The 25085-nt window shown below is 33.2% G+C and overlaps 1 protein-coding gene across 1 annotated transcript in view; it reads left to right on the top strand.

The window, feature by feature from the left end:
• Positions 1–25085, top strand: part of LOC105989795 (uncharacterized protein KIAA0825-like) — a 185734-nt gene that overhangs the window by 35123 nt on the left and 125526 nt on the right. The window contains exons 3-8 of the mRNA XM_013022014.1: positions 2237–2331; positions 5281–5436; positions 7014–7279; positions 8648–8798; positions 13068–13258; positions 16126–16308. Coding sequence (XP_012877468.1) covers positions 2237–2331; positions 5281–5436; positions 7014–7279; positions 8648–8798; positions 13068–13258; positions 16126–16308 — 1042 coding nt within the window. The remainder of the gene's footprint in view (positions 1–2236; positions 2332–5280; positions 5437–7013; positions 7280–8647; positions 8799–13067; positions 13259–16125; positions 16309–25085) is intronic.

Raw genomic sequence — 25085 nt, 5'->3', positions numbered from 1 at the left:
GGGTTACAGTTACATGAGCAAGTTAATGAGTACATTTCCTATTGAGCATTGTTGCCTCCTCCTTTGTTTTCTCCCACCATCCCTTCTCTCCCACCTACACAACTACCCCCCCCACCAAAGTTGTATAGTTTGTACATCTCATTGTTACGATGGGTCAACCTGTATTCTTATTTAAGCATTTTGTTTTTTCCCTTCCCTTCCCCGAATTAGAGAAGTGTATATACAAGATACAGGGCACTGTTATCAAAATGAAGATTTTTAGAGAGTTTGATTATTCAGTTTAGTAAATTTATTTGGACTGCTGATAGTGTCTTTGTTGTGCAGAATTACTTAATGAGACCTACTCTTTGTGCCTGGAAACCTTCTTTTAAAAATATTGCAAATTTTACTTTAATAGATGTCTAGTTTTATTTTTTACCATTAAAATATCTGGTCAGTTTGGATTTTAGCTCAGTGTTAGAATTGATCTTATTTATAACTATCACCTTAAAAGGACATTATAAACTATAAGTCATAGAAAAGGAACTTTTCTATATTGTGAAGTATCTTGAGAAATACAACAGGATTCTTAAATTGAAATCCACGGGCTCCTGTAGATGATGAATAAGGTCGAAGGGGAGCTGAGAGTTCTCACATGTGTGTGTATGTGTGTATATATGTGATTGTGTGCACATGTGTCTATGAGCCAGCCATATTGTATATTTTGTATGGAATGTCTCATCACTTTAAACAAATTCTAGATTGTGTTAAAAATCCATAAAACAGTTATGAAATATAAAAATTGAAGAAACTTTTCTTATGAGAAACACTAATAAAACTTCCCTTATGGGTGGTTATGTTAGTCAGCTCTGCATCATTGAAGAAAAGCTTCTTTGGGCTTATGATGCTTCACATTTTAGTCTGTAGTCCTTTGCCCCTGGCAGCAAAGTACATCATGATGGGTCGCACAAGGTAGACAAGACTGCTCACCTCATGGCATCCAGGAGGAAGAGAGGTGGGTGGAGCTGAAGTTTATACAACTCAAGGGCCTTCCCTCAAGGATCTAACTTGATTCCAAAAGACCTCATCTATCATGATTCTGCCACGACTCCATGGCTCTACAGGCTGGCAACCAAGATTGTAACACATAAGCCTGTCAGTGACACTAATACAAACCATAGCACTGATATTATTGTCTGCCAGATAGAATATTTACCTTTAGTATACTCTAGGCACAAGAGTGTTGAAACTAACTTGAGAATTAGAATGTAGTATTTTTGTTTCTGTGATCAGAATCCCTACTGCTAAAATCAGCCAAATTTGAAATTTGCTTACTTTAAGGAAAACAGAAAATCTGATTATTAAAATTCCTGATAAATTTAAAAATAAAATGAAATTTAGACCATTGAGTATAATTTATCATCTCATCTAAACAACAAAAAGGTAAATAGTAAATTATTCGTGGAATCAACCTGAGATTAACTTTAATGGAAATGTGGAAGGATTTCTTTTTAGAATATTAAGTTTTTCTAGATTTAATTTTTTCCAGGGAAAAGAGTACCTTAATTATTAAAAATATAAGTAAAAGTTGGACAAATTTTTCTGCTTTTGGAGTTACTGATTATTTCATGTTTGTTTCAGAGTTTTCTTTCTTCAATTAAAATTGATATAATTTAGTTTATATTTTTCCTTAAATTCTTATATTTATTGATGTTCTTTTGTTTATGGTTCTTTCATGAAAGGAGGTGTTAATGTGCTATGAATAACCACAATGTAGAAACCTTTTTTTTAAATCAAGGTGTCATTCTGTAGCATACTTTGTCCTTAACCTTGCTATCCCACTTCCTCAAGCTGTCTAGTGTGTAAATTATAGACATAAACCACTATGTCAGGCTACAATTTAACTTTTTAAAAGGACAAGGAAATTAATGTTTATTTTCTACTTGTAGTTCATTCAATGTTGTCAGCATGTAAGTGACCTAATGACAAAGAATCTATATTTTACAGGTTTTTTAATGCATGTTGTTCATTATAAATATGAGTAGCATATAGATTTCATCAAATTGTATATAAAAATTGTAATGTTATTGTGGACATGACTCTACATCTTCTTGCCTGTGTTCCTTACATATTGCAATGTATGCGTATTTGTATCCACTGTGCATAAAGCATTCCTACAACATTTTAACATGTGTTAACATTTAATATTTTTCTTTGTAAAGATTTGTTTATGTTTGCTTTCTTCTCACTTACTTAGGAGTTTTTGAAAAATCTAATAGAAAAGTTATGATAGAGAGAACAAGAGCAAATGAACCCAGTATTCTTTCAGAGCAATTGCTACCAGTAAAAGAGGTGAGGATTTAAAAAATTTATATGTCTTGAAGTTTACCCTTCATCACTTTAGAAAGTTTCTTGTGTGTGACATTGAGGTTTGAACTCAAAGCTAGGCTTGCGCTTTACCTTTTGAGCCCTGTCTCTAGGCCTTTTTTACTTTATTTTTCAGATAGGGTCTGTTTAAGACCAGCAACCTTGGACCAACTATGCCCTTGTATAGTTGGGTTTATAGGTGTGTGTCGCCATAAGTGGCTTATTGGTGGAGAGGGAGGTCTCTAATTTTTTGCCTATGCTGACCTTGAATCATGATCCTCTCAATCTCTGTTTCTTCAGTAAAATTCTTGATTACAAATTGACCTACATGTTTTGGACAAAGTGATTTAGTCAGGACACTGTTCTCTTGCATAATGAGTCTTATGAGAGGAGTAGAGAGATATGTCGAACTCAAGAAAATTTTGTTTCTATCTTGACATAGGATCTTCATTTTAAGAATGTGAACTGTAGATAGTTGTTGAAAAGTGACATTTAAACTGGCACATTTCCTTTTCTTTGTTCTTCCAACCATAAAGAGGATTATGGTTTCCTGTCATATTAATATTTGTTATGCTTCATAGCTCTGTTTAGTCTCTTAAATATAAAGTCAAGGCAACCAATACTGTATATTAAATTATTTCATTTGGAATAACTTGAATATGTCTATTGGTTAATGGATCTTGACATATACTAGGCAAATATTTTAAAAGGCAAAAGAAGTTTTAACAGTTTTAGGCTTTAAGCAAGGGAAATAATCAGGAAAATTTTCAAAATTATATATCTTGATGTAACCAGAAGTAAAAATGAGTACTCAGAAATTATTGGTAGGTGATAGAATATCAGATTCAATAGATACCTGCTTGTTGCACCAAGGAGAAAATCACACAATTCCCTCTTTTTGTTCTTAGATCAACTAGTAAGTGTTGTCTAACTAGAACGTGTGATGCCACATACTAGATGGGAAGAGAAGTAACATCTTTCAAAATAGGTTTTTATAAGACTTTTAAGCAAAGATTTTTTGAAGGGCTACTATTAAGGAACTTTTTCCATAGTTGGAAACAGTACAGGTGGGCCAACATTTTACATTCATCCATAAATTATCATTGGACAAAGTAATCACCATTGTAACAGAATGGTGAGACAAAGGACAAGAGGGGAACCAATGCAACAATGATATTCACAAGGCAATATGTTGGAAATGATCTGTACATGGGGGGCTGGGGGAGGGAAAGTTGGCGAGTAATGAGGGAAGGAGAAACAAGTTTAACAAGAAATGTAGTTATTACTTCACTTATGTAACTGTAACCCCTCTGTATATCACCTTGACAATAAAAAAAACAAAACTAAACAAACAAAAGCCTTATTAACTGCAACTATATCACTTAACAGAAAAATTTACCAAATTTTTTTTGAATGAATGGAAAATTTTAATAAATACAGGCATCCAAAGGTAGAATAAAAAATCAAGATTAAAAAATATTTTGTGGAGATATATTTCTTTTTATATTCTTATCATAAATCTCAGAAGATTAGTTACTACATTTCATGTCAAAAGTTTCACTTGTAAGAAAGCAGAGTGCACCTTTGTACAACTACCTAAAGAAAATAAAAATGTATTTAAAAATAAAACAAAATAAAAGAATTTTCAAGAAAAAAGGAGAGTCTATACTCTTACTTGATTTGACTACTAGTTAATTTTATGAAAATATAAGAGAAACATGCTTGAGTTCCTAGAATGTTAAGGATTCAAATAAGCTTTACATATAAAAGTTTAGTAATATTAGCATAGTGAAGCTAAGAGCCCCTTTTATAGAATTATGTAACCATAGAACTCTAGATCTAGAAAAGGAATCATTTTTATTACTTTCTATTATATATAAAAAGCATTAATGTTGAATGGAGTGTGCGTACAAGAAAACTAGGCTAATGTTCATAATCTCAAATAATTTTAGACTGAATAATCATCAAATTTAGCTCTTATTTTTGTATTAAAAGGCTCAAGACCAATAAAAATATGTAATTTAATCAGACATATCAAGCTCACAGTCTTCTGAAGTAGAAGTGACACATTAAGTGGCAAATTACCAAGAACAAAGAAAGTTAGACTGAAATAAGAGGAGTGCTTCCTTAGCAGAGATTTTAACCCTATTCATAGTGTTCTTTAGAGAACAGTAATGGTTTTTAGGAAAATATATATTTAAAGATACATTGCCATAAGAGAAAACAACCAAATAAAAACAAAACAAAAAGAAAAACAGAATAAAAAAATTAGTGCTCCAAACACACCAAGAGTACATGTAGGTCAATTTTTCATCATTGCCCAGAAGAAAAATGGTAGTGCCTGACACTTTGTGCATGGAGAAATTCAGTAAAATTCTAAGCAAGTCTAAATCCAGAAAGGTGCAATGGTTGTGCTTTCTTAGAGAAATTTATTTTGTATTGCTCTTTTGGGGGAAGTTGACTGGAATTCTGAAACTGAAAAAGAAATCAAAGATTGACTATTAAATGCAGTCTTATGTTGCAATACTTGTTAACAATAAACTATAAAATGATAAAATCTAATTTAGACTTTATTAAATATATTGAATTTAAAGGTTACTTTATGTGATAGATTGTAAGTGCAGCTTTCGGCTCTCATAAAGATGGCCTTATTGAACTAGATTTAAGAGATCAAATTTTGAAAGAAATTTTTTTATTAAATTCACTGATGATTTAACGTGAAATGTCAGTATATTACTGTGTGTAAAGAATGCACATTTTTGTATATTGTTTCATCTACTTAGTAATATTTTTCAGGTTGGAAAATGGTTTTTAAAGAATATCACAGAATATTTATATTCAATGTATTGAATGAAAATAATAATTTTATGTGTAAGACAATAGAAACCAGTTGTTGCTAGTGTTGATATGACTTTATGTACATTTACACTTCAGGCTACATTACTAGATTTTGGCTGGAGAAATGCATTTAAGGAACTATCTCTTCCCATGGCATATTGCATAACAACTACAGTTGAAAATTTTTCCACAAGAATTCTCCAACAGGAACAGAAAGAAAGATCTTCAGTTATGAGCTATGCTATGAACCTTGTAAGTGCTCAGGGAGTTTGGCAAGATTACCACATGTTTCCTGAGGAAGAACAACCAAAGAAAATTGCAAAGGCATGTATCAAATGAAACCCTTTCTGACTGCTGATGAGTACAGTGAGATTTCTTTTCTTTCCTTAGTTTTTTATATAAGGCATTGCAAGAACAACCTAAAGGTCTAATGGTAAAGTCTGTTGACTAATGCTTGGATGTAGTTTTGTTCTCTGGTGTCCATGGGCCAGTACTACCAAAAAGAACGTATCCTCTTCACAGCTCTTTACCCTATGACTTTAAGGCAATTCAGAAGGCTTTTGTGTTACCATAGAGGGCTAATCACTGGAAACTGCCTGTTCAGCTCTATACCTTGGAATGATTTCAAGAGAAATTTAGATGGTTAAAAAAGATCCTGTCTGGTCTTGGTGTGGGCAATTTAAAAATCTTTTATATACTTAAATTAACATTTCATTAATCTGACCTCTTTGCTTCTATCCTGAAAAACCACAAAACAGGGAGAAAGAGAGAGAGAGAGAAAGACAGAGAGAGAGACGGAGAGAGACAGAGAAAGACAGAGACAGAGAGAGAATAGAAGAGGAGAGGAGAAGAGAGGAGAGGGAGAGAGAAAGCTAATACAGACAGTTACTTGGCATTAAGTCCACAATATTTGAGGAATCAATGTTAGAGAAGTTTTTTTTTAATGAAGTTTTTTTATTGTGAAAATACTGTACAGAGGAGTTACAAGTTACATGCGCCAGGTAATGAGTACATTTTTTATTTAATTTTTTATTGTGAAAATACTGTACAGAGGGCTTACAATTACATGGGCAAGATAATGAGTACATTTCTTATCAATGAGTACATTTTTTTTTTTATCCAGCATTGTTGCCTCCTCCTCTGTTTTTCCCCTACCATCCCTTTAAAGAGTTAGGGAGATAGCCTCATTCAACTTGTCACCTGAGGTTCTAGAATATTTTTTTAGGCAACTCTGCTGGCTGATTTGATATGGAAGTAGATTTTTGCCTTCCCATCCACCACATCCCACATCTCCCTCTGCAATTAGAAGGAGTAGATACATAATAAATAGTGAAAAGCGAGACAGACCATATCTAAAGACTGCCAACTCCTTACCAATAAGAAGGTGCTGTATGAGATTGTTTCTGTTGCTCCTTAATTTAATCTGATATTTATATGTGACATTTAATTTAAAAAAATCTATGGACATTGAGCAAAAGAAAATAGTAAGTTTAAAAATAATGTCAAAATTAGTTTCAAGGATACATTTTTAATATTTATGAACTAGAAATAAAGGAATTGTCATGGGAAAGTGGTTTGTGAGTTTTTAATGGTATTTTTCCTGTGAGCATAAGATTTGAAGGGTTATATATAGAGAGGCATCATTTTGGTATTTCCTTACTTGACATGAGACATTTAACTTTCTACAACTGAGAAATTGATTATTATAAAGCTGCATCATTATATTTATGTTTAATGCCAAATTCATTTTTTAGGAATTTGGTCCACTGTACATAAATTACCCTGTGTCATGGTACAAATAATTCAGCGCCACATTTATTTCTCCCTAGTTTTGTTCTAACATCATGGAAAAACTTGACACAATACTTCCACTGGCTCTGGCATGCAGAGATGATTCTTTTCAGGAAATTAGAGCAAACTTGGTGGAGGCCTGTTGTAAAGTGGCAACAGCTGTCCTGGCAAGACTGCAAGAGAGAAGCAAAGAGGTTCCTTCCAAAGCACCCCTGAAAAATGTGCACATCCTACTCTCCACAGCGGTCTATGTCCTCCAGCACTTCATGCAGTATGATCATTTTATGAAAGAAACTACTAATAAGTGAGTATCATGTGAATTACCTTGGCCCATGCTTTAAAGAAACATGTAATATTTAAAAAATCACAATAATAACGTTTTGGTGATTGTATTTGAGAGGAAAAAAATAGTATTTAATATGGCAAATTCTTTTCATTTTTCTTGAGTAGAGTAGGTCATATTTAAAGGAATATATAGATCAATCCTTAGAGCAAATTATGTAGATAGTTGCAAATATAATCTCTAAAGACATATTCAATGGAGTAAGTATGCTCAAGATGGTGTTATGACAGAACCAAATTTCCCCTTCTCTTTTATAAGGCATATTATCCTGACCACACTGAAAAGGAAGGATAAACTTTTTTGTCCCATGTATAAACATGTCTTGTCTTTTGTTTCTAAGCCAAACAGCCTTTTGGACTTGCTATAATGAATAAATGCATTTTAATCTACTCTAGTGACTAGTATAAACATATCACAGGACATCTATGTGGTAATAAAATACCCGTAATATTTGAAGAGGAAGCATCTGCCAATCTTATTTCTTGTTATTAGCAATCCAAAAATATGGAATTCTTTCTATATAGCGACAAAATTGCAGCAGCTTTTAACACATGGTCTTTTGGGTTAGATTTATACTGTGCAGAATTTAACATGGCCCCTCAGAAAGGAATGTGTGGCTATAGCATCCCAGAGTGATTTCGAAAATCTATTCTATACTCTTAATTCAGCCTTCAGAGTCCTTTGGTTATGAGAAAAAGCAGTGCAATATAAATAGCTAAAGAAATAAAAAATGAAATTAATTTGGCTAGATGTACAGCAATGATATTTCTTTAATTTTCATAAGTAGTCAGATGTTGTGATTCATCCTTGAATTTATAAACAAAATGTGCTAAAGTCTTTATTTCTGTAGAATATTTTAAAACAGTTTAGAGAATAATTGACAGCTACAAAATTGCAATTTCTTTTTTAAAGAAGCTGTGTTTGTGGGATGTATGATTGCTTTATTAAAGTCATTTGTGACAAGTATATGTTGTTTCCTACTAATAACAGCAACTAATGCCTAAATAACACTCTGATCTCTAATAATAGACCTACAAAGAATACTTTAGTTTTGAATGATGCATTAACAACCAAGTTTGTATCAAGTTTGAAATGCATATTTGGAGAACAGCAGATGTATGTTTTCAAAGGACATGCTAAACAAAAACCAGCTTTAGTTATTTATTTATTTTTACCTTTTTGGAAAGTGAATGTGGATGCAGACTTTAGTATTAAGAGGAAATGAATGATTGATATCTAATAATCAAAACCATTTGTAGTGCTGGAGATTGTTACCTCCTACTGCACAGGCCTTAAATCTCTGTCTCTTTGATCATTCCCTCTGAACAGACCCATGTTCCTGGTGCCTGTCCAGAGATATCAGGAATTCATCAACGCGCTACAGTTTCAGGTTACGAACTACTGCGTCAGAGTTTGTGCTACAAGCATTTTACAGGATGCTGAGAGCCACCACTGGGATGACTACAAAGCTTTTTATGAGGTGTGAAGTTAAGTTTACTATCCCTCCTTTTTACACAAATATGTTTTACTGCCTACCTGCTTTCTGGCTAATTAGAAACATGAGCCTGGCATTACTAACACATGAAGGCTGTTAGGATAATATTTTTTAAATATTGAATTTGTACTTTGGAAAAACACTGTTGTTTTTTTTTAAATGAAATAAATTAGACATCAGAACTCTCCTTCTGCTGTAAAGTAAAAATAACTTAATTTGAGCTGCAATGGTGCAGTGCTATGCAAGTTGGAATATAATGAGATACAATGAGAACTCAATAAGATCACAATATCAAAGTGTTGTGAACTCTTCTTCCAGAGGTACCAGTTAAGAATATTTGTACTTTTCCTTATTATTTATTTTCATCTGGTTTAATACTTTACTAAACAGCTTTGTTCTTTATATTCTTTGTCCCCTTCTTCATGTCCCTATGAGTATACATACTGTAAGACCCAATTAATCATTTATAGCTTACCTATTTTCATTGGCCCTGCATTTTAAAATTGCATTTTTTTCTACATTAAAGCCAGGGCAATCAAATTGAGTATCAGTTAAACTATTCATGATCGGGTTTTACATATTTATCCCAAATCCCATAGATTATATGTAGACTAAAATATTTGAAATTCCTTGAAGTGGATTCCATGAACAATGAATATATCTTCATAAAGATACTTGAAGATTTGCAAAGAATTGAAAAACCACACTCAGCTTAATTAGCATTTTCGTTGCACCCTTTCTTCATTAAGTGAATGACTTTTTTTTTTTTTGACTATCCTAACCACTATGGAGTATTTAGAAAAACAAGAAGTAGTTTTATGGTCACTCTTGTCATTTCTTTGTGCTCAAACTTCCTGTGGTTTAGTTTATGTCAACTTAGTCAATGTTGCCAGGACACAAAAAAACAGCTAATAAGAAGATCTTTCAAAAGACTTTCCACTTTTCCTAGGGCCATTTCATCTCTCCTTTAGAGTCCCTTCCAGAGAGTTTTTCTTTTTGCAAGAGCATCTATATAGGGCTTTCCAAATCCGACATACTTACTTCAAACAGGAGTGGTTGAAGTGAACAGAATGAGAAAGTGGTATAGTACAGCTGGTAGCTTGAGATAAGAATGAAAGTATTGGTCTCCCCTCTCCTGGCAGTATCCTTCTTATTTGCCTTGAGGTAAACAGAGAGGTGGAAAATAAATCCATCTAATGTTTCAAACTATTCCAAAATGTCAGGGTAATAATGAACAATTTCATGTGATATTTTTAGTGAAGGACAGGTATCATCTCAGTATATGTTCAACACAGGGACATTTTGTTTTCTCTTATACAAATTGGGAAGTAGTGTAATTGTACAGTATAAATAATAAGTAGATGCACTGAGAAGCTGTTATTGAAGTTACCAAGTATTAAAAAAAAAACAAATTACCATGTAACACACAGCTTAGGACAAAGCTATGGCTTCAAAGACAGGAATAACGAGATAGTTACCCTGTGATTACATGGTACTGTAGCTTCCATATACTTACATGGTCAGTAGTTACGATTTAATTGCAGAGTTAGTGGGTGTTATTTATGCTCAGGAAAATAAAATGATATTGATTTTCTATTTACAAAAGCTAAAATCCTTCTAAAAATAGCAAAGATTTTAAACTATTTTGACAAGTAGTGTACCTGACATGGATCTTGTTCATTGTACCCCTTTCTCCTCCTCTTCCAATTATTTCAAATGACTTGTGAAACAAGGTCAGTATGTTTTTGGCAAGCCTGTTTTGAGGGGAAAGGAGATGACAGTCCTGACTGAGACAAATGGTAGGATAGTGATCTCAGAGGAACCTATCATCATGTAGAGAGCATAGTACAGATAGAATAAAAGAAGTTTACTTATGTTTCATAAAAGCAAGTTAGTCCTACATGCATTATTCCCATTTCGTAAACTGTCACTTTGCACCAGTCAAAGAGTTGAGCATCTGATGTGGTACTGGTCAGATGGCACAGTGGCTGTTCAGATAACATGTTTAAAATTAAATGTTTAGTATGGTTGACATCTGCTCAATTTCAGGAACTTGTGTTTTTCAATAGTTGAAGAATAAAGAATTGTCTGTTCAAAAATAATATTGATTGGCTTCTATAATAAAGACCAGCTGCTTGTTTCTAGATATATAATCTAAATAAAAGCTCACATCTGTTTATATTATAGTTGGTCTGCAAGAATAACAGATGTTTACTAGCATAATACTTTTGAAATGACAACAAGTAGGGAAACAGTTCAGGAAAAAAAATAAATGAATCAAATTTGGTTTCATGAAAACCCACACACATACTGATAGTGTATTCATTTTAAAGAGAATAGTTAGAACAAAACCCTGTTCAGAATATTTTTAAGGAAGCATGAGGTTAAAAAAGTCCTTACATGAGTATGTGGATAAAGTTATTTTTGTTTTCTTATTTATTACTAGAAGGTATATTAAGGAAACTTGATTTTTGTATTTGAAAATCATAGAAATCCTATTGATCACATTATTATAAGCACTCAGCCATTGCTATAGAAAAGGTTAAGTAATTTACACTTAATGTATTGGTTGGCACTGCATTGGTTAGGCTCAGATTTGACTTACATACAACACATAAAATTTGAAAGAATCATGCTTTAAATTTCCTTTCTTGGTTTGAAAAGGAATAGTCACAAAAAATGTAAGAAACTGTAATTATGTTGCATCATCATTAAATAAATATATACATACACATTTGTTAACAGTTTAGGTAGGAAGTCAGATATCACTAGGCAAAGTCCCCTGTGTGTGTGTGTGTGTGTGTGTGTGTGTCTGTCTGTCTGTCTGTCTGTCTGTCTGTCTGTCTGTCTGTCTGTCTGTCTGTCTGTCTGTCTGTCTATCTGTCTGTCTGTCCTGGAGTTTGAACTCAATGGCTGGGCGCTTGTCCTTCACTTTACCACTTGAACCACAGCTCCACTTGCTGCTTTTTGGGTCCTTAATTGGAATAGAGAGTCTCACAGACTTTCTTGCAAGGGCTGGCTCTCAGCCTCCTGAGTAACTAGGATAACAGGAAAAAGTTACTAGTACTAATCTGGTTTACATTTTGATGTCCTTGCTTTTTATCCAAGGAATAATAATTTTGCTAATTTATGAATGTCACTTGAAAGACAATAGAGCATACCTATTTAGAAATCAAAGAAACTGTCAGGTAAATAATATGTGAAGAAATACATGAGAAGCTGTCAACTTTTGGTTTAACAGAACAGTAGCTATTTTTAAGATAACATTTATTTGGAGATCTAATAGTGGATAAAAAATTTTAACAAAGAGGATTACTTAGAGATGAAAATAGGAAATCGTACTAGTTTAAATTTTAATGTTCTGATATCACAAATGATTCTGTTTGAAGAGTACATTCTACTCTTCATATTTTTAATAATTTTTAACTCTGGCTTGAGGAAAATGAGGTCAAATAACTAGAAAACTTTCTTTAGCGCATTAATGCTTACAAATCACCTGAGGCTACCCTATCTTTTCTGCTTGTACTACTTGGCCTGAATTACTGTTATGTTACCCTCTGCGGTCAAAGAAAGTTTAGTGCACATAGAGATCTATATAAGAGTGGCAAAGAATGAGAATCTGGCCCCAGGCTTTACAAAATCATAAAAGTAGACTGCTGTGGTATCTGATGCTAGTACCGTACTGTTACTAAAATACTATCAATGACTAGTGCAATGTAATAATCTTCAACAGTTCCATACCCCTTGGCCTCCACAACATTACTCCATGAATGCTTGATAAGATGACAGTAAGTTTATTTCACTCCTTCACTTCATTAAAATATGAATCTGAAAGATTTATTTATAAAGCTAATTCAATGATGCTAATAGTCTAGAAAAATATACCTATTTAAATGTAGGCATTTTAAATAACTTTCAATTTTAAAAGAATCAGTCATATTTTAAAGTTGCTAGCATGACTTGTTTAGCAACTAAGAAAGAGGATTGTTTAAAAGTAAATTTTAGACATAGACCAGGAATAGGTAAATCAAAGATGCTAGGTTGAATGCTTGTGGTCTGGTTTTGAGCTAAAAATTCTGATCTCATAACAGAAATAAAACATATGTTCCTATGTCAATAAGAATGTTCAACATCTTGTCAAAAATCTTTCTTGGTCATCTAGTATGTCAGACTTTCCATCTATTTCCTTTCAGCCTGAACTAATTAGGTTTGGAAGATGGGATTCTATTGTTTAATGTGTATTGGTTTTGCCAGGGGGAAAGATGCTCCTTCTCACTCCAGATGTGGCATTATTTCTACTGGGCTCTTCAGCATGATCTCTGGACCATACTTCCCCCTAAGTTAGCCCAGGAGATTCTCACAGAAGTGCTGGAGGAATCTTTGGGTCTGTTGGCCTCCAGATATGCTCGGGCCAATCCCAGTTATAAGAGGACTCCACAGATACGGTAATTAAAGTTCTGAATACGATTGATATTCAAGAAAGCGTTTGCATCACATGATATAAAGCAGAGTGTAATTCTGAATCTCATGATAAAACTCCTTGTATATTTAACATGTTTCTAACATCTGAAAGGAAATTGTATTCAACTCTCCATGGGTATTTAAATGGAAATGTGCAACTCAAATTAAAATAACTTTGCTCTTTTTTCTCCTTATAATTGTATATAGAACCCACTTGTTTCTAGAAAATTATTCAATATGTCTTGTAATCTAGGACATATACACAAAGGTTAATAAGATAAAGAGAGAAACTTAAGATCCTGAATAGAGAAAAAAGCAACCATGCTGTGATAGAGCAGTTAATTTGACTTTGAACTTCTAGGCAACCAAGGTTTTTTGTTTTGTTTTGTTTTGTTTTAAAGCCTAAAAATGTGTAGCTTATCTTTATTAGGAAACCGGTTTGTTTACTCATTTTTGTTCAAAATATATTTTAATTTCCTGTTCTAGCTTTTCTTTTTCTTTTTACTATATATTATCAAAATCCAGTTTAAGAAAATGTGACATTATAGAAATGAGGAGCAACTGTCACTAGGTTTTAAATCAAAGGCAAAATTATAGTACAATTATATGAGTTTTTTAGGCACTGAATAATACACAAATTAGCTTACAAGACAAAATAATCAATATGAAAAGGCTTTTGTTTTATAAATACTCTGTCTAATAAGATTAAACCTGCCTTTTAGGTATATAACAGGTTTCTTAATACATGTCAGGAAGACCTTACAGACATCAGAGACATTATTCTCCTCCTTTTGGCTGGAGAAATTATTTCCTGCTCATGTCCTGTAAAGTATGCTGCAATTTGAAGGGCATTTAGGTCCTGCCACAGTGTTTCATAAATATGGTATTTTAGCATAGCCTGTTTTGAATTACTGACCAAGCTGTTCCAAAAAAACCTGAACTCTGAAGAATAGATGGAGAATCATCACTCTTTTTCCTATATAGCATGGATCACTTTTGACAATGAAGTAGCAAGTCATTATGACATATTTGTGAAATCAGATTTACTATAGCTCATGAATTAGGTAATATATTTAATTAATAAACTGCACTATGGAGACTTAGGTTTATTTTCTGGATAGTTGCACACAAAATGTCATGGAAACTTAGAACTATTGTTTCTAGCTGTTATAAGTATATATATATATATATATATATATATATATATATATATATAGTTTTATATATGTGTATTGTATAGATAGATACAGGTTTGAATGGTTAAACTACTATTGTTATAGTCAAAATCAGATTATATGGATTTTAGATTAATAATTCTTTCTTAAACAGAAAAGAAGTGAGTGAAAATTATAAACCTTCCTAAGATGATTATTGATATTTTAGTATTCTGATCATCTGTAGCAACAACCATATATATGGTTTACACATATGTTTATATTATTATACATAAAATTTATTTTATATAATAAATTAGAGTCCTAAGTGGCATTTTAAAAGATGTCCAAACTGTTTTTTGGGGTTTTCTTTGGTGGGTCGTGGGGTTTAAACTCTGGGCCTGGGTGCTGTTCCTCAGTTTGTCAGCTCAAGGCAAGCACTCTACCACTTGAACCACAATGCCACTTCTAGTTTTCTAGTGGTTTATTGGAGATAAGAGACTCACGGACTTTCCTGCCCTGGCTGGCTTTGAACTGTGATCCTCAGATCTCAACCTCCTGAGTAGCTAGGATTACAAGCATGAACCACAGGTGCCTGGCACACTTTTTTAATTAAGTTGTGAAGACTTGCACTAAGGGCCTGGGTTCTGTCCCTGAGCTTTTTTTTGCTCAAGCTCCCCTTCAGTTTTTGAGTAGTTAATTGAAGATAAGAGTCTCACAGGGATTTTTTCTGCCTGGGCTGGCTTCAAACTGTGATTCTCAGATATCAAACTTCTGACTAGCTAGGATTACAGGTGTGAACCACGAGCACCCAGATGTCCAAGCATTTTTCATTACTTTAAACTTTAGGGGGGGGGCTGGAGGGAAAAAAACTGGGAGAAAATGAGGGAGGAGGTGACGCTGTTCAAAAAGAAATGTACTCATTGCTTGACTTATGTAACTATAATCCCTGTATACATCACCTTTACAATAAAAATTATATAAATAAAGTTTAACCTCTCTACTTTCAATTTCTTTAAGTCTTAATTTAAGAGAGAGAATTAATAGTCTGTTCAACTTAGTCATATAACAAAAAGCTTTAAAATATCTTCAAGTTTCTATTAATATGCAAGAAAAGGAAAGAAATTGATGAACAGATAATTTATGGATTTTGGGGTACAGTTGGATCAGAAGTATAAATTTTATTTCTCTGTAGCATATTAAGGTAATGATGATTAATAAAATTAATTAAACATTCAGGGTAATGAGTAGATTTTGAACATTCTCAATGCAAAGAAGTGACATGTGTCTTAAGATTACCACCAATATGCCAGTTTTCCTGACTTGATTATTATATATTGCATTCATAAGTTCAGATGTAGCAGTATACCCCATAAATGCAAAAAATTAAGAGACATTATTTTAAAATATAAATATTAAATTATAAAATAAAAACTCAAAAAAGATGGAAACAAAGAAATGGTTCTGACTAAAATAAATAATGTAGCAGATTTTATACAAGATAAAGGAATTGTAGATTAGCTTTTACCTGGAATCTCAAAAGATATCTCATACTTTTTGTTTCTGGGCTCTATAGATATGATACCTAATCAAAAATTTCTGTTCTTACATATCCTTAGTACAAGAAGTATGGATGAAAGTGTTCATGCTAGGCATATTACTTGTTTCATATGAATTTTTCTTTTTCTTTCCAATAGACTTGATGTCATAACAATTTTCACATGTACAGAGAATATGTTATGGTCAATTTGTTCATCTGTACAGGAACTTCTGAATCCTCATGCACATAAAAATGATAAAATTTTAAAAATTCATTCCCACTGTAATAATCTATTTACAACATTAGCCATTTTGACTTCACCATTGACAGAATTATATAAGTAAGTATCCAATACACTTTATTTTTAACTTTGGTAATATGTAAAAAATTAGCAGTTATTTTCATACTACTGTTGAATTGTGGTGAGTACCAAGTGGAATTTTAAAAGTGACTTTTAAATATTGTGGCATTATAAAACTACTACCAATCAATTGGAGTTTCTTAATTCTCAAAGAAGTTGAACTTCCTCAAATATTACTTTACTCTAGGTCAATCCATTCAGCTGATAAGCATCAAATGCAGTTGGGAACATTTTAAGTCTTACTTTTTAGGTTAAATGATCCATTCAGTTGATAAGCATCAAATGCAGTTGGAAACATTTTACGTCTTTTTAGGTTAAATGATCAAGTTATTTTAATGGATTAGTAATATTAGTCATTGCTTTTTATGCCATAAAAAAGAAAATCACATCTAGTTGCTTTTTGCAATTTACAAAAGTGTATTTTACTGTCTTCAATTTTATATAATGTAATTTGCGCTAATTAAAAAAATATTTTAACTGACGTGCTGGTGATTTAGATCAGTATTCTTAGCAATTTAGGAGGCTGAGATTGGGAACACTGTGGCTTTTGGCTAGCCCAGGCATAACATGTGACCAATAGCTGGGCATGGTGGTATATGCCTGTCCTCTCAGCTGTATAGGAGGAGTCTGATATTGGGAGAATCATGGTTTTAAGCTACCCCAGGCAGAAAAGTTCACAAGACTCATTCTAATGGAAAGAAGTTGAGCATGTGGTGCCCCCATGTCATCCCAACTATGACAGGAAGCCTAAAGCTTGTGGATCAAGGTACAGACATAGGTGCAGGAAGGATGTAAGGCCATATCTCAAAAATAGCAGTTATGGCTCAAGTGGTAGAGTGCCTGTCTAGCAAGCATAAGGTCCTGAGTTAAACCCTAGTCTTGCCAAAAGAATTTTTTTATTTTAAATTGTTTTACCTATTGCACTGTTGGTGTGAATGTAAATTAGTACAACCACTCAAGAATGCAGTCTTGAAGTTCCTCAAAAAAACTAAACATAAACCTTCCCTATGACTCAGCCATACCACTCCTGAGCATCTACCCTGAATATCATGAGCCAGGGTATGATAAGGACACCTGTACATCCATGTTGCTGTATTATTTACAATAGCCAAGATATGGAAACAGCCCAGATACCCCACAATAGATGAATGGATCCACGAAATGTGGTACCTAGATAGCCATTAGAAAGAATAAAATAATGTCATTTGCAGGGAAATGGGTGGAACTAGAACAAATCATGTTAAGTGAGGTAAGTCAACCTCAGAAAGACAAACGCATGGCCTCTCTGATATGTGAAAATTAGAGCTAAAATTCAATGGGATATGATAAATTATACTAGATTCAAGAAACTCACATCAAAAAGACACAATGCCTGAGTTCTTCATATTTATATAAAATAATATACATACTGAAATGACCTCCAAAATATGGAAACAAGAGACCTCTTTTGTTTGTTCTTTCTTGCTTGCTTGCTTGCTTTCTCTCTCTCTCTCTTTCTCTCTTTCTTTCTTTCTAATTTTTAGTTTTTGATGGTTCTGTCTTCTTTACCATATGTATGGTGAATTGGGGGAAGGGTACAGAACTTGAGGGAAAAAGGGTGACAAAGTACAGCAGTAGAGCTCACTGGACACAGATGAAAGTGAACTATACAACCTGTGGGTAGAGACAGGAGGGAGGGACTGGGAGAGAGGGTGGGAACAGAAAACACTATACAAAAGAATACATACTCATTACCTGATTCATGTAATTGTAGTCCCTCTCTACATCACGTCTATAATGAGAATAAAGTAAATTAATAAAAAAACAGAAAAAAATGTTCTAGAATATACCTAGCTCTGAAAGAGACTGAATGGCTACACCTTTCAGTAAATATTCTTTAGACTTGCACTTTTGACAGTAGCCTTTAGTGTCTCAAATAATGAGGAACAGAAATTTGTAATTATATTGGAAAAGTTATTAGAATATTTTAGGTAAATAAGCTTTGGAGAAATCTACAGTTTTTCAACTATTTATTTCTAGTTAATTTGATTAAAACTTGTAATATTATGGAAGCTGGATTAGTATAATTCAAACATTAAATATAATTTCATTTCTTTCTTCCTCTAAAATTGTTTTTTTAATATTGAATGACTACATAGGTATTGAACAGCACACAAGATAAAATTCAAATAATTTGTCTATTATATCTATTTCTTTTTTATTGTCAAGGTGATGTACAGAGGGATTTCAGTTACATAAATAAGGTAATGAGTACATTTCTTCTATTTATTGTTCTGAAGTTATGCTATAGTGTTTTGGTAATTTATTTTTATTTTTCAATAAATTTTTGAACTTTCATGTTAGGTATTCTAAAAGTAATTAACAACTTAAAACATTCACTTATTTCTTGACTTTTAACAATCCTATCATTAACAGATGGCAACCCTTGAGAACTGACTTTAGAGATGGAGAATTCTTTCATAAAAGGGAAGGAGCAGAGATGAATCACCATAAGGTTGAGATTATGTACATAATGGTTCATGATCATAAAAAGCTTAAATCTGAAGCCCATAATAAATCCTAGTAAATGAAACTGATTTACCATAGATGAAAAAATTGCTATGCTCTCCATTCAATGGGTCATTTCATCTAAGAGGAAGGCCCTGTGAAAATCAGGAACAAAGTAGACAAATTTCATGGATTGGTCATGGTTAGCAATATTGAATTTCATGGTCTGTCACAGATGAATTGAAATTTTTTAGCCCCCCAACACATTTGTAAAACAAATAAATTATTACCACAGATTGGATATTTTAATAATAGCAAATATAGCATATATTCATTACTATTAAGCTATAGCCTTTTGATACATTTAAAAATAAGTATGTACATACTCACGTATTTATGATTTGTGCATTTGATATTGCAGTATAACCACCTTTGGCAAATTTAAATTGCTAATGTTAGCCAGGATTATAGAACATTTTATACCAAGCACTGCCTCCAGCTTTTCTTAATAAAAAAACATAGACAGCTATATTATTTTGAAACATGAGCAAATTCTAGATATATTTTCATTCTTTAAAAAAATATTGTTATTATAAAGGTGATGTACAGAGGGGTTATCAAGTAATGTGTATATTTCTTTTTTTTTATTTTTCTGGCACTTCTGGGCCACTTCAAGCTTTTTCTGTTTATGTGGTACTGAGGAATCAAACCCAGGGCTTCATACATGCTAAGCAAGCACTCTACCACTAAGCCACATTCCCATGTGTATATTTCTTTTGAACAGTGTCACCCCTTCCCTTGCTACCTCCAAATTTTCCCTTTTATATTTACCCAGAAGTTGTATAGTTCATTTTCAACATGGTTCTAGTAAGTACCACTGTTGCATTTGTTCACCCTTTGTCCCTCCATTTTTTACACCCCCCACATACTCTGAAACACAGATAAACAACAAGACAAAAAAAACCCTACCAAAAATAACAAAGCCAAAACCACTTGTTTCCATTTCCTAGAATTCATTTCAATAAATATTACTTTATATTATCGAAGGCACATAGCGTTATGCTTGGTGTTTCTCCCTTAAGAGTATATTTTCATTTTTAAAAAAACATTTTCAACTATAAATATTACAATTCATCTTGATTATAATTTTAGTACTGTGTTTCTGAACAATGAACTTAATCTTTTTGAAATATAGTTTGCTTTTTGATGACAAAGGAAATCTTACAGGGCAATATGATCTTTACCAGCTAGGGAGAATTCTATATGTTTTGAAAGAATCCTGTTGACTTACTGAACCTCACTTCCCAGCTGGGAGAAGAAGTTGTTGTATAATTAGTATTTTAGAAAACGATTTTCCCTATCTCATGTTAAAAAAATAAAATCATATGCTTTGGGAATTGGTGAAAAGTAACAATCACATGTTGACAGTGTTGAATTTTCATAAACTATACCTGCCATTTGTCATTATGTAAGATATACCTTCTAGCCTTTCTGGAAGGTGACTGCTTTTGTTTCAAGTATTTCTGACAGATAAGCTGAATGTGTTTTTTATTCAAAGCTTAGTGTAGGACCACTAAATCCCAGGGCAGGAATATGTGATTTTAGAAGTCTTTTCAAGACGAATGGAAACTGTTTGTAAAAGTGTGTGTTCTTTTTTAACTCGCCTTTGTAGATTTCTGTTAGAATGATAAATGGAGTATTTTAGATTTGTCCTCTATTGAAAAAAATTTGCTGAAACATAAAATGTTCAGCATGTATTTTCCAAAATGCTTATCATTTGTAGGCTTGTGTAAAGGCAGTGAAACTACGTTCAGAAGAATACATGCATGAACATTCACATGCATATGATTTTTATGCATCATTTTGCTTGCATAGAGTATTAGTTTTGCTTTGTATATAGTAAGCTAAAATTAATTCCTAAAGGGGTTAGGGATGTGTCCTAGTGGTATGAGTGAGGTTCTGGCTCCAACCCCTAGAGCCTTGAAACCTTAGCACGTAAAACGGAATTCTTAGGTATTTAGGTAAATGTAATTTGATTTCAATTCCTATAAAAAAACACAAGGTATATAGCAGTAGGCAAGATACGATGCTGTCTTCAAGGAATTTAGGAAGGCTGATAAAGTTTAAATAAATAAAACAATACTTTGCATAAATAATAACTGGAAATCATCATGTAAAGTGAAATAAGACAGTCTACAAAAACCAAATATAGATATTTTCTCTCTTAAGAAATACATAGCATTAACAAATTGACAGGTGAAAATGGGTGGACTACTTAAAGGTGGAATTCAGTAGGTGAGGAGAGAGCCAGAGAAATGGGTAACAAAGCATAAATGTGGAGTGAAGTACTTCATATGAATGTATGAACATAGAATAATGAAATCTGTTAAAATTCTTAAATGTCAGGGTAAAGGAAGTAAGAGAGGGTGTGAATTTGATCAAAATACATCGTATCTTGTATTTGGAAACCTCACAGTTTGGAAACATTGTACATTTGGAATCTCCCTTATGCAACTAATATATGTTAATAAAATGAGAGAAAAGTTAGTTTACCTATTTCAAAAAAGATTTCTTTCTTCTTTCTCTCCTTCTTTCTCTTTCTTTCCTTCTTTCTTCCTTTCTATCTTTCTCTCTTTTTTAAAAAAATCAATCATGGCTTGAACTCAAGGCCTGGGCAGTATCTCTGAGCTCTTTTGCTCAAGGCTAGAATTCTACCATTTTGAATCATAGCTCTACTTCCAGTGTTTTAGTTGTTAAGTGGAGACAAGAGTCTTATGAACTTTACTGCCTGGACTGGCTTTGAATCACGATTCGCAGATCTCAGCCTCCTTGAATGGCTCAAAAAGGCTTGAGCCACTAGCACCCAACTCAAAAAAAGTTTTGATGTATTCTAAGTGTAGAATTTTGAAAGTTGACTGTTCTACCACTTAGTAATAGAGAAGACTGAGATTTCAGTACAGGGACCAACATATAAGGCAAAAGCTAGAGTCATCACAGTATTGATTACTAAGCCAAAGAATAGCAGACTTACTTCGGGGTTAACTGGAGGTTCATTGTTTCTCAGAAAACAAAATATATTGATTTATGAGGTAGCTTTTCATGTCTCAAGAATGGCTGGCATCATTTCATAAAGACACAGTTTCTCAAAATATTAAGTCTCTGGAAATACAAGGTATGTTTATATAAAATGTCAATCATATGGTGTCATGACCCAACAATGAAAGCATATATCCATGCAGAGACATGTACAGGAATGATTATAGCAGAATTTTTCAGAAGCACAAAGCAGGAGCTACTCAAATGACCTTCAAGTGGTAAATTGATAAACAAAATGTGTCATTTGAATAAAGTGGAATATTATTCAACAATAAACATAAATTACATAATGGAACATGCCATGATATATTGATATAGAAATAAGCCACACTATCCAAATTGTGAAAGAATCCAGACAAAAGACAAATTTTTTTATTTCAATGATTAGGAATACCAGAATAGACAAATCCATTCAGACAAAAATTATGCCAGTGGTTGCTAGGAACTGAGGAGTAGGGAAGGGGGAGTGATTGCTAACAGATACAAGATTTCTTTAAGTGATAAAGAAATGTTCCAAAATTAGATAGAAATGAAGGCTATGTAACAGTGAGTATTAAATATATCATTATGTCATTTAATTCTACTTTAAATTCATCTTTGATATGTGACTTATATGTCATAAAGCTGCTAAAAATGAATATAGCTTGGCCTTTCATGATGACACATATCTTAATCCCAGCACAAAAGAATCTGAGGCAGGATTGTGAGTTCAAGGCCATAGTAAGACTCTATTTTGAAAAATAAACTAAATATAAATTAAATGGAAATAAAAAAATATTTAAAACATCCAAATTACATGTTTTGTTGAATATAAAATGATCTAAAAATTGAAGTTTTTTTTATTCTTAGTGCTTTTGCTTAAAGAGAAGTTGATTTCTTTATGTCCCTCTTTCTAAATGTTACTTTTATAGGGAAATATCATTAAAAAGAAACAGACACATCAGAACAATCAAGTAAATCAGGTTGGGGGTAGGAGGCAGTGATGTTGGGTGCCCATGGCTCACAGTGGTAAGTCTAGCTACTCCGAAGGCTGAACTCTGTAGGTCAAAGTGTGAAAGCCATCTCAGGTGGACAAATCTGTGAGAGTCTTATGATGAATTAACATGAAAAAATTTAGCCAGAAGTGGGGATGTGGCTCAAGTACTAGAGAACCCATCAGCCTTGAGGAGAAAACACTAAGCAAGACTCTGAGGCTCTGAGTTCAGAGAAAAGTAACGGGCAGTCATTAGATTTGGAGGTAGCATACTCTGGATTTTGGACTCACTGTTTTCTGCTTTTATTGTGTGATCGTCACACGTCTCCCCTAACTCATCTTTTTTTCTTCTAAGCAAAGTCTGAAAATGCAAAATACTCTCATAATTTCCCTCTCTCTGTCCCTGTATCTCTGTTTCTGTCTCTCTCGGTCTCTGTCTCTCTCTTTCCCTGTCCCTCTTTCCATTTTCATTGTGTATCTGCTATTGGCCTACGGACCAGTGCCCTAACCATTTTCCAATTCAAAATCATCCCTTTCTAAGAATATTAACTTAATTAGAATTGCACAGGGAAAGTATAAACCCAGCTAAGTCTTTTTAGCTTTCTGTTGTTCTCATTTTTGATATGCCTTGGATATATTTTCTCTTAGTAGTTGGCTACATAAGTAGCTCAAGTACTCAAGAACCAATCAGTTTGTTAAGGAAAAACAGAAAGAAAGAGGTGAGGAAGGAAGGAAGGAAGGAAGAAAAGGAGGGAAGGAAGGAAGGAAGAAGAGGGAAGGAAGGAAGGAAAGAAGGAATAACAAAAAAAGTAAAGAAAAAGGAAGAAAGAGCATACAAGTATATCAGAGAACCAAAAGCAAATAACTTTAGGATAAAGTGCTAAAGTGATGTTGTGGGCAGCCCAGAGAGACAATGTGGGGTTAAGAGAAGAGAAGTGACTGGTTTACTGATGTCATCTCAGAAATGACTAAGGCAAGGAATTTTCTCTCAAGTTATTTCTCTCCTTAAGCAAAGCTACCTTCATTTATAGTATGCTAATTTTGGAAGAAGAAATATGCTATTTCAACCTATGAGCAACAAGTATTTATTTCAAAGTGATACTGTATATCAAAATTCCTTTATGTTCTAGTAGAAAATACAATGCTGTGGTACTTAAGATTGTATTTTACTCTCTGCTATAAATTATTCCTAGCATCCTCTCTTTTAACTGTATACCAAAACATCATTAGAGTTTATCTAATAGCTTGCTCATAATTTCATTCCCCCATTGAGGCTTGTGGGCCAATTTTCACCCTGTTATACTCTCCAGAATAGTGAAACTAATTTGGGATCGTGCTGTGGAATTAAATGCTCATACAGATTCCACCCCCTTTGAGACCATAAACATCTGCCATAACATCTCTTATTGCCAAATACCTTTCTTATTCCTAGTACAATTGAGAAATCATGGTGGAGTGCACGACTTTAGGTCCTGGCAGAACTGTTCAAGTAAATACTGTTTCATTTGGTATCAACGAATCATTCTATTATATCTGATCTTCCATTGTTTTTGTTTCTTTCTAATTTTGAGGATAAAACTCAACCAGACAACCATTTAGAACATTAGTCATAGACCTTCTTAAGAAGTCTGTAAACCTGTTACCATACATCTAACATCTGCTTAGCCTTTATTGTATTTAAGGCATTTTGCTAAATCCTTTTTATGTGTCATCTCACAGAATCCTCCCATTCAACTGTTCATTTTTATTTTATAATTGAGAATATTGATGCTAAGTAAATTGCCAAATAATATTACATAAAAACTAACAAATAGCACAGCTAGAATACAGCCAGGCTGTCAGGCTCTATTGTGCCCATAGATTGCTTCTAAATATTCATAGTAACCCTACCCTTATAGAGCAGTCAAAAAAGTTAAAAAGTAGAAGGATTAAAGTACAGTACAGTCAAAAACCATAGAGAGGCTATGAGAAGGGACTTGGATTAAACAAAGTAGTCAGTAGGATTGTTACAGCAGAGTTTACATAAAGTGATAAAGGGGAACTAGCTAACCATGACCAAGAGTGCATTCCAAACAAAATTTCCTTCTAGAAGAGATTGCTGGGAGGGCTGGAGGAGGATGGGATGGGAAGGGGAAACAAAGGAGGAGGCTACAATGCTTGATAAGAAATGTACTCATTATCTTGCCCATGTAATTGTAAC

The sequence above is a fragment of the Dipodomys ordii genome, unplaced genomic scaffold (genome assembly GCF_000151885.1).
Source record: "Dipodomys ordii isolate 6190 unplaced genomic scaffold, Dord_2.0 Scaffold59, whole genome shotgun sequence".
Taxonomy (NCBI): Eukaryota; Metazoa; Chordata; class Mammalia; order Rodentia; family Heteromyidae; genus Dipodomys; species Dipodomys ordii.
Note: the sequence above shows the minus strand (reverse complement) of the source record. Positions and strands in the feature narration are given on the sequence as shown.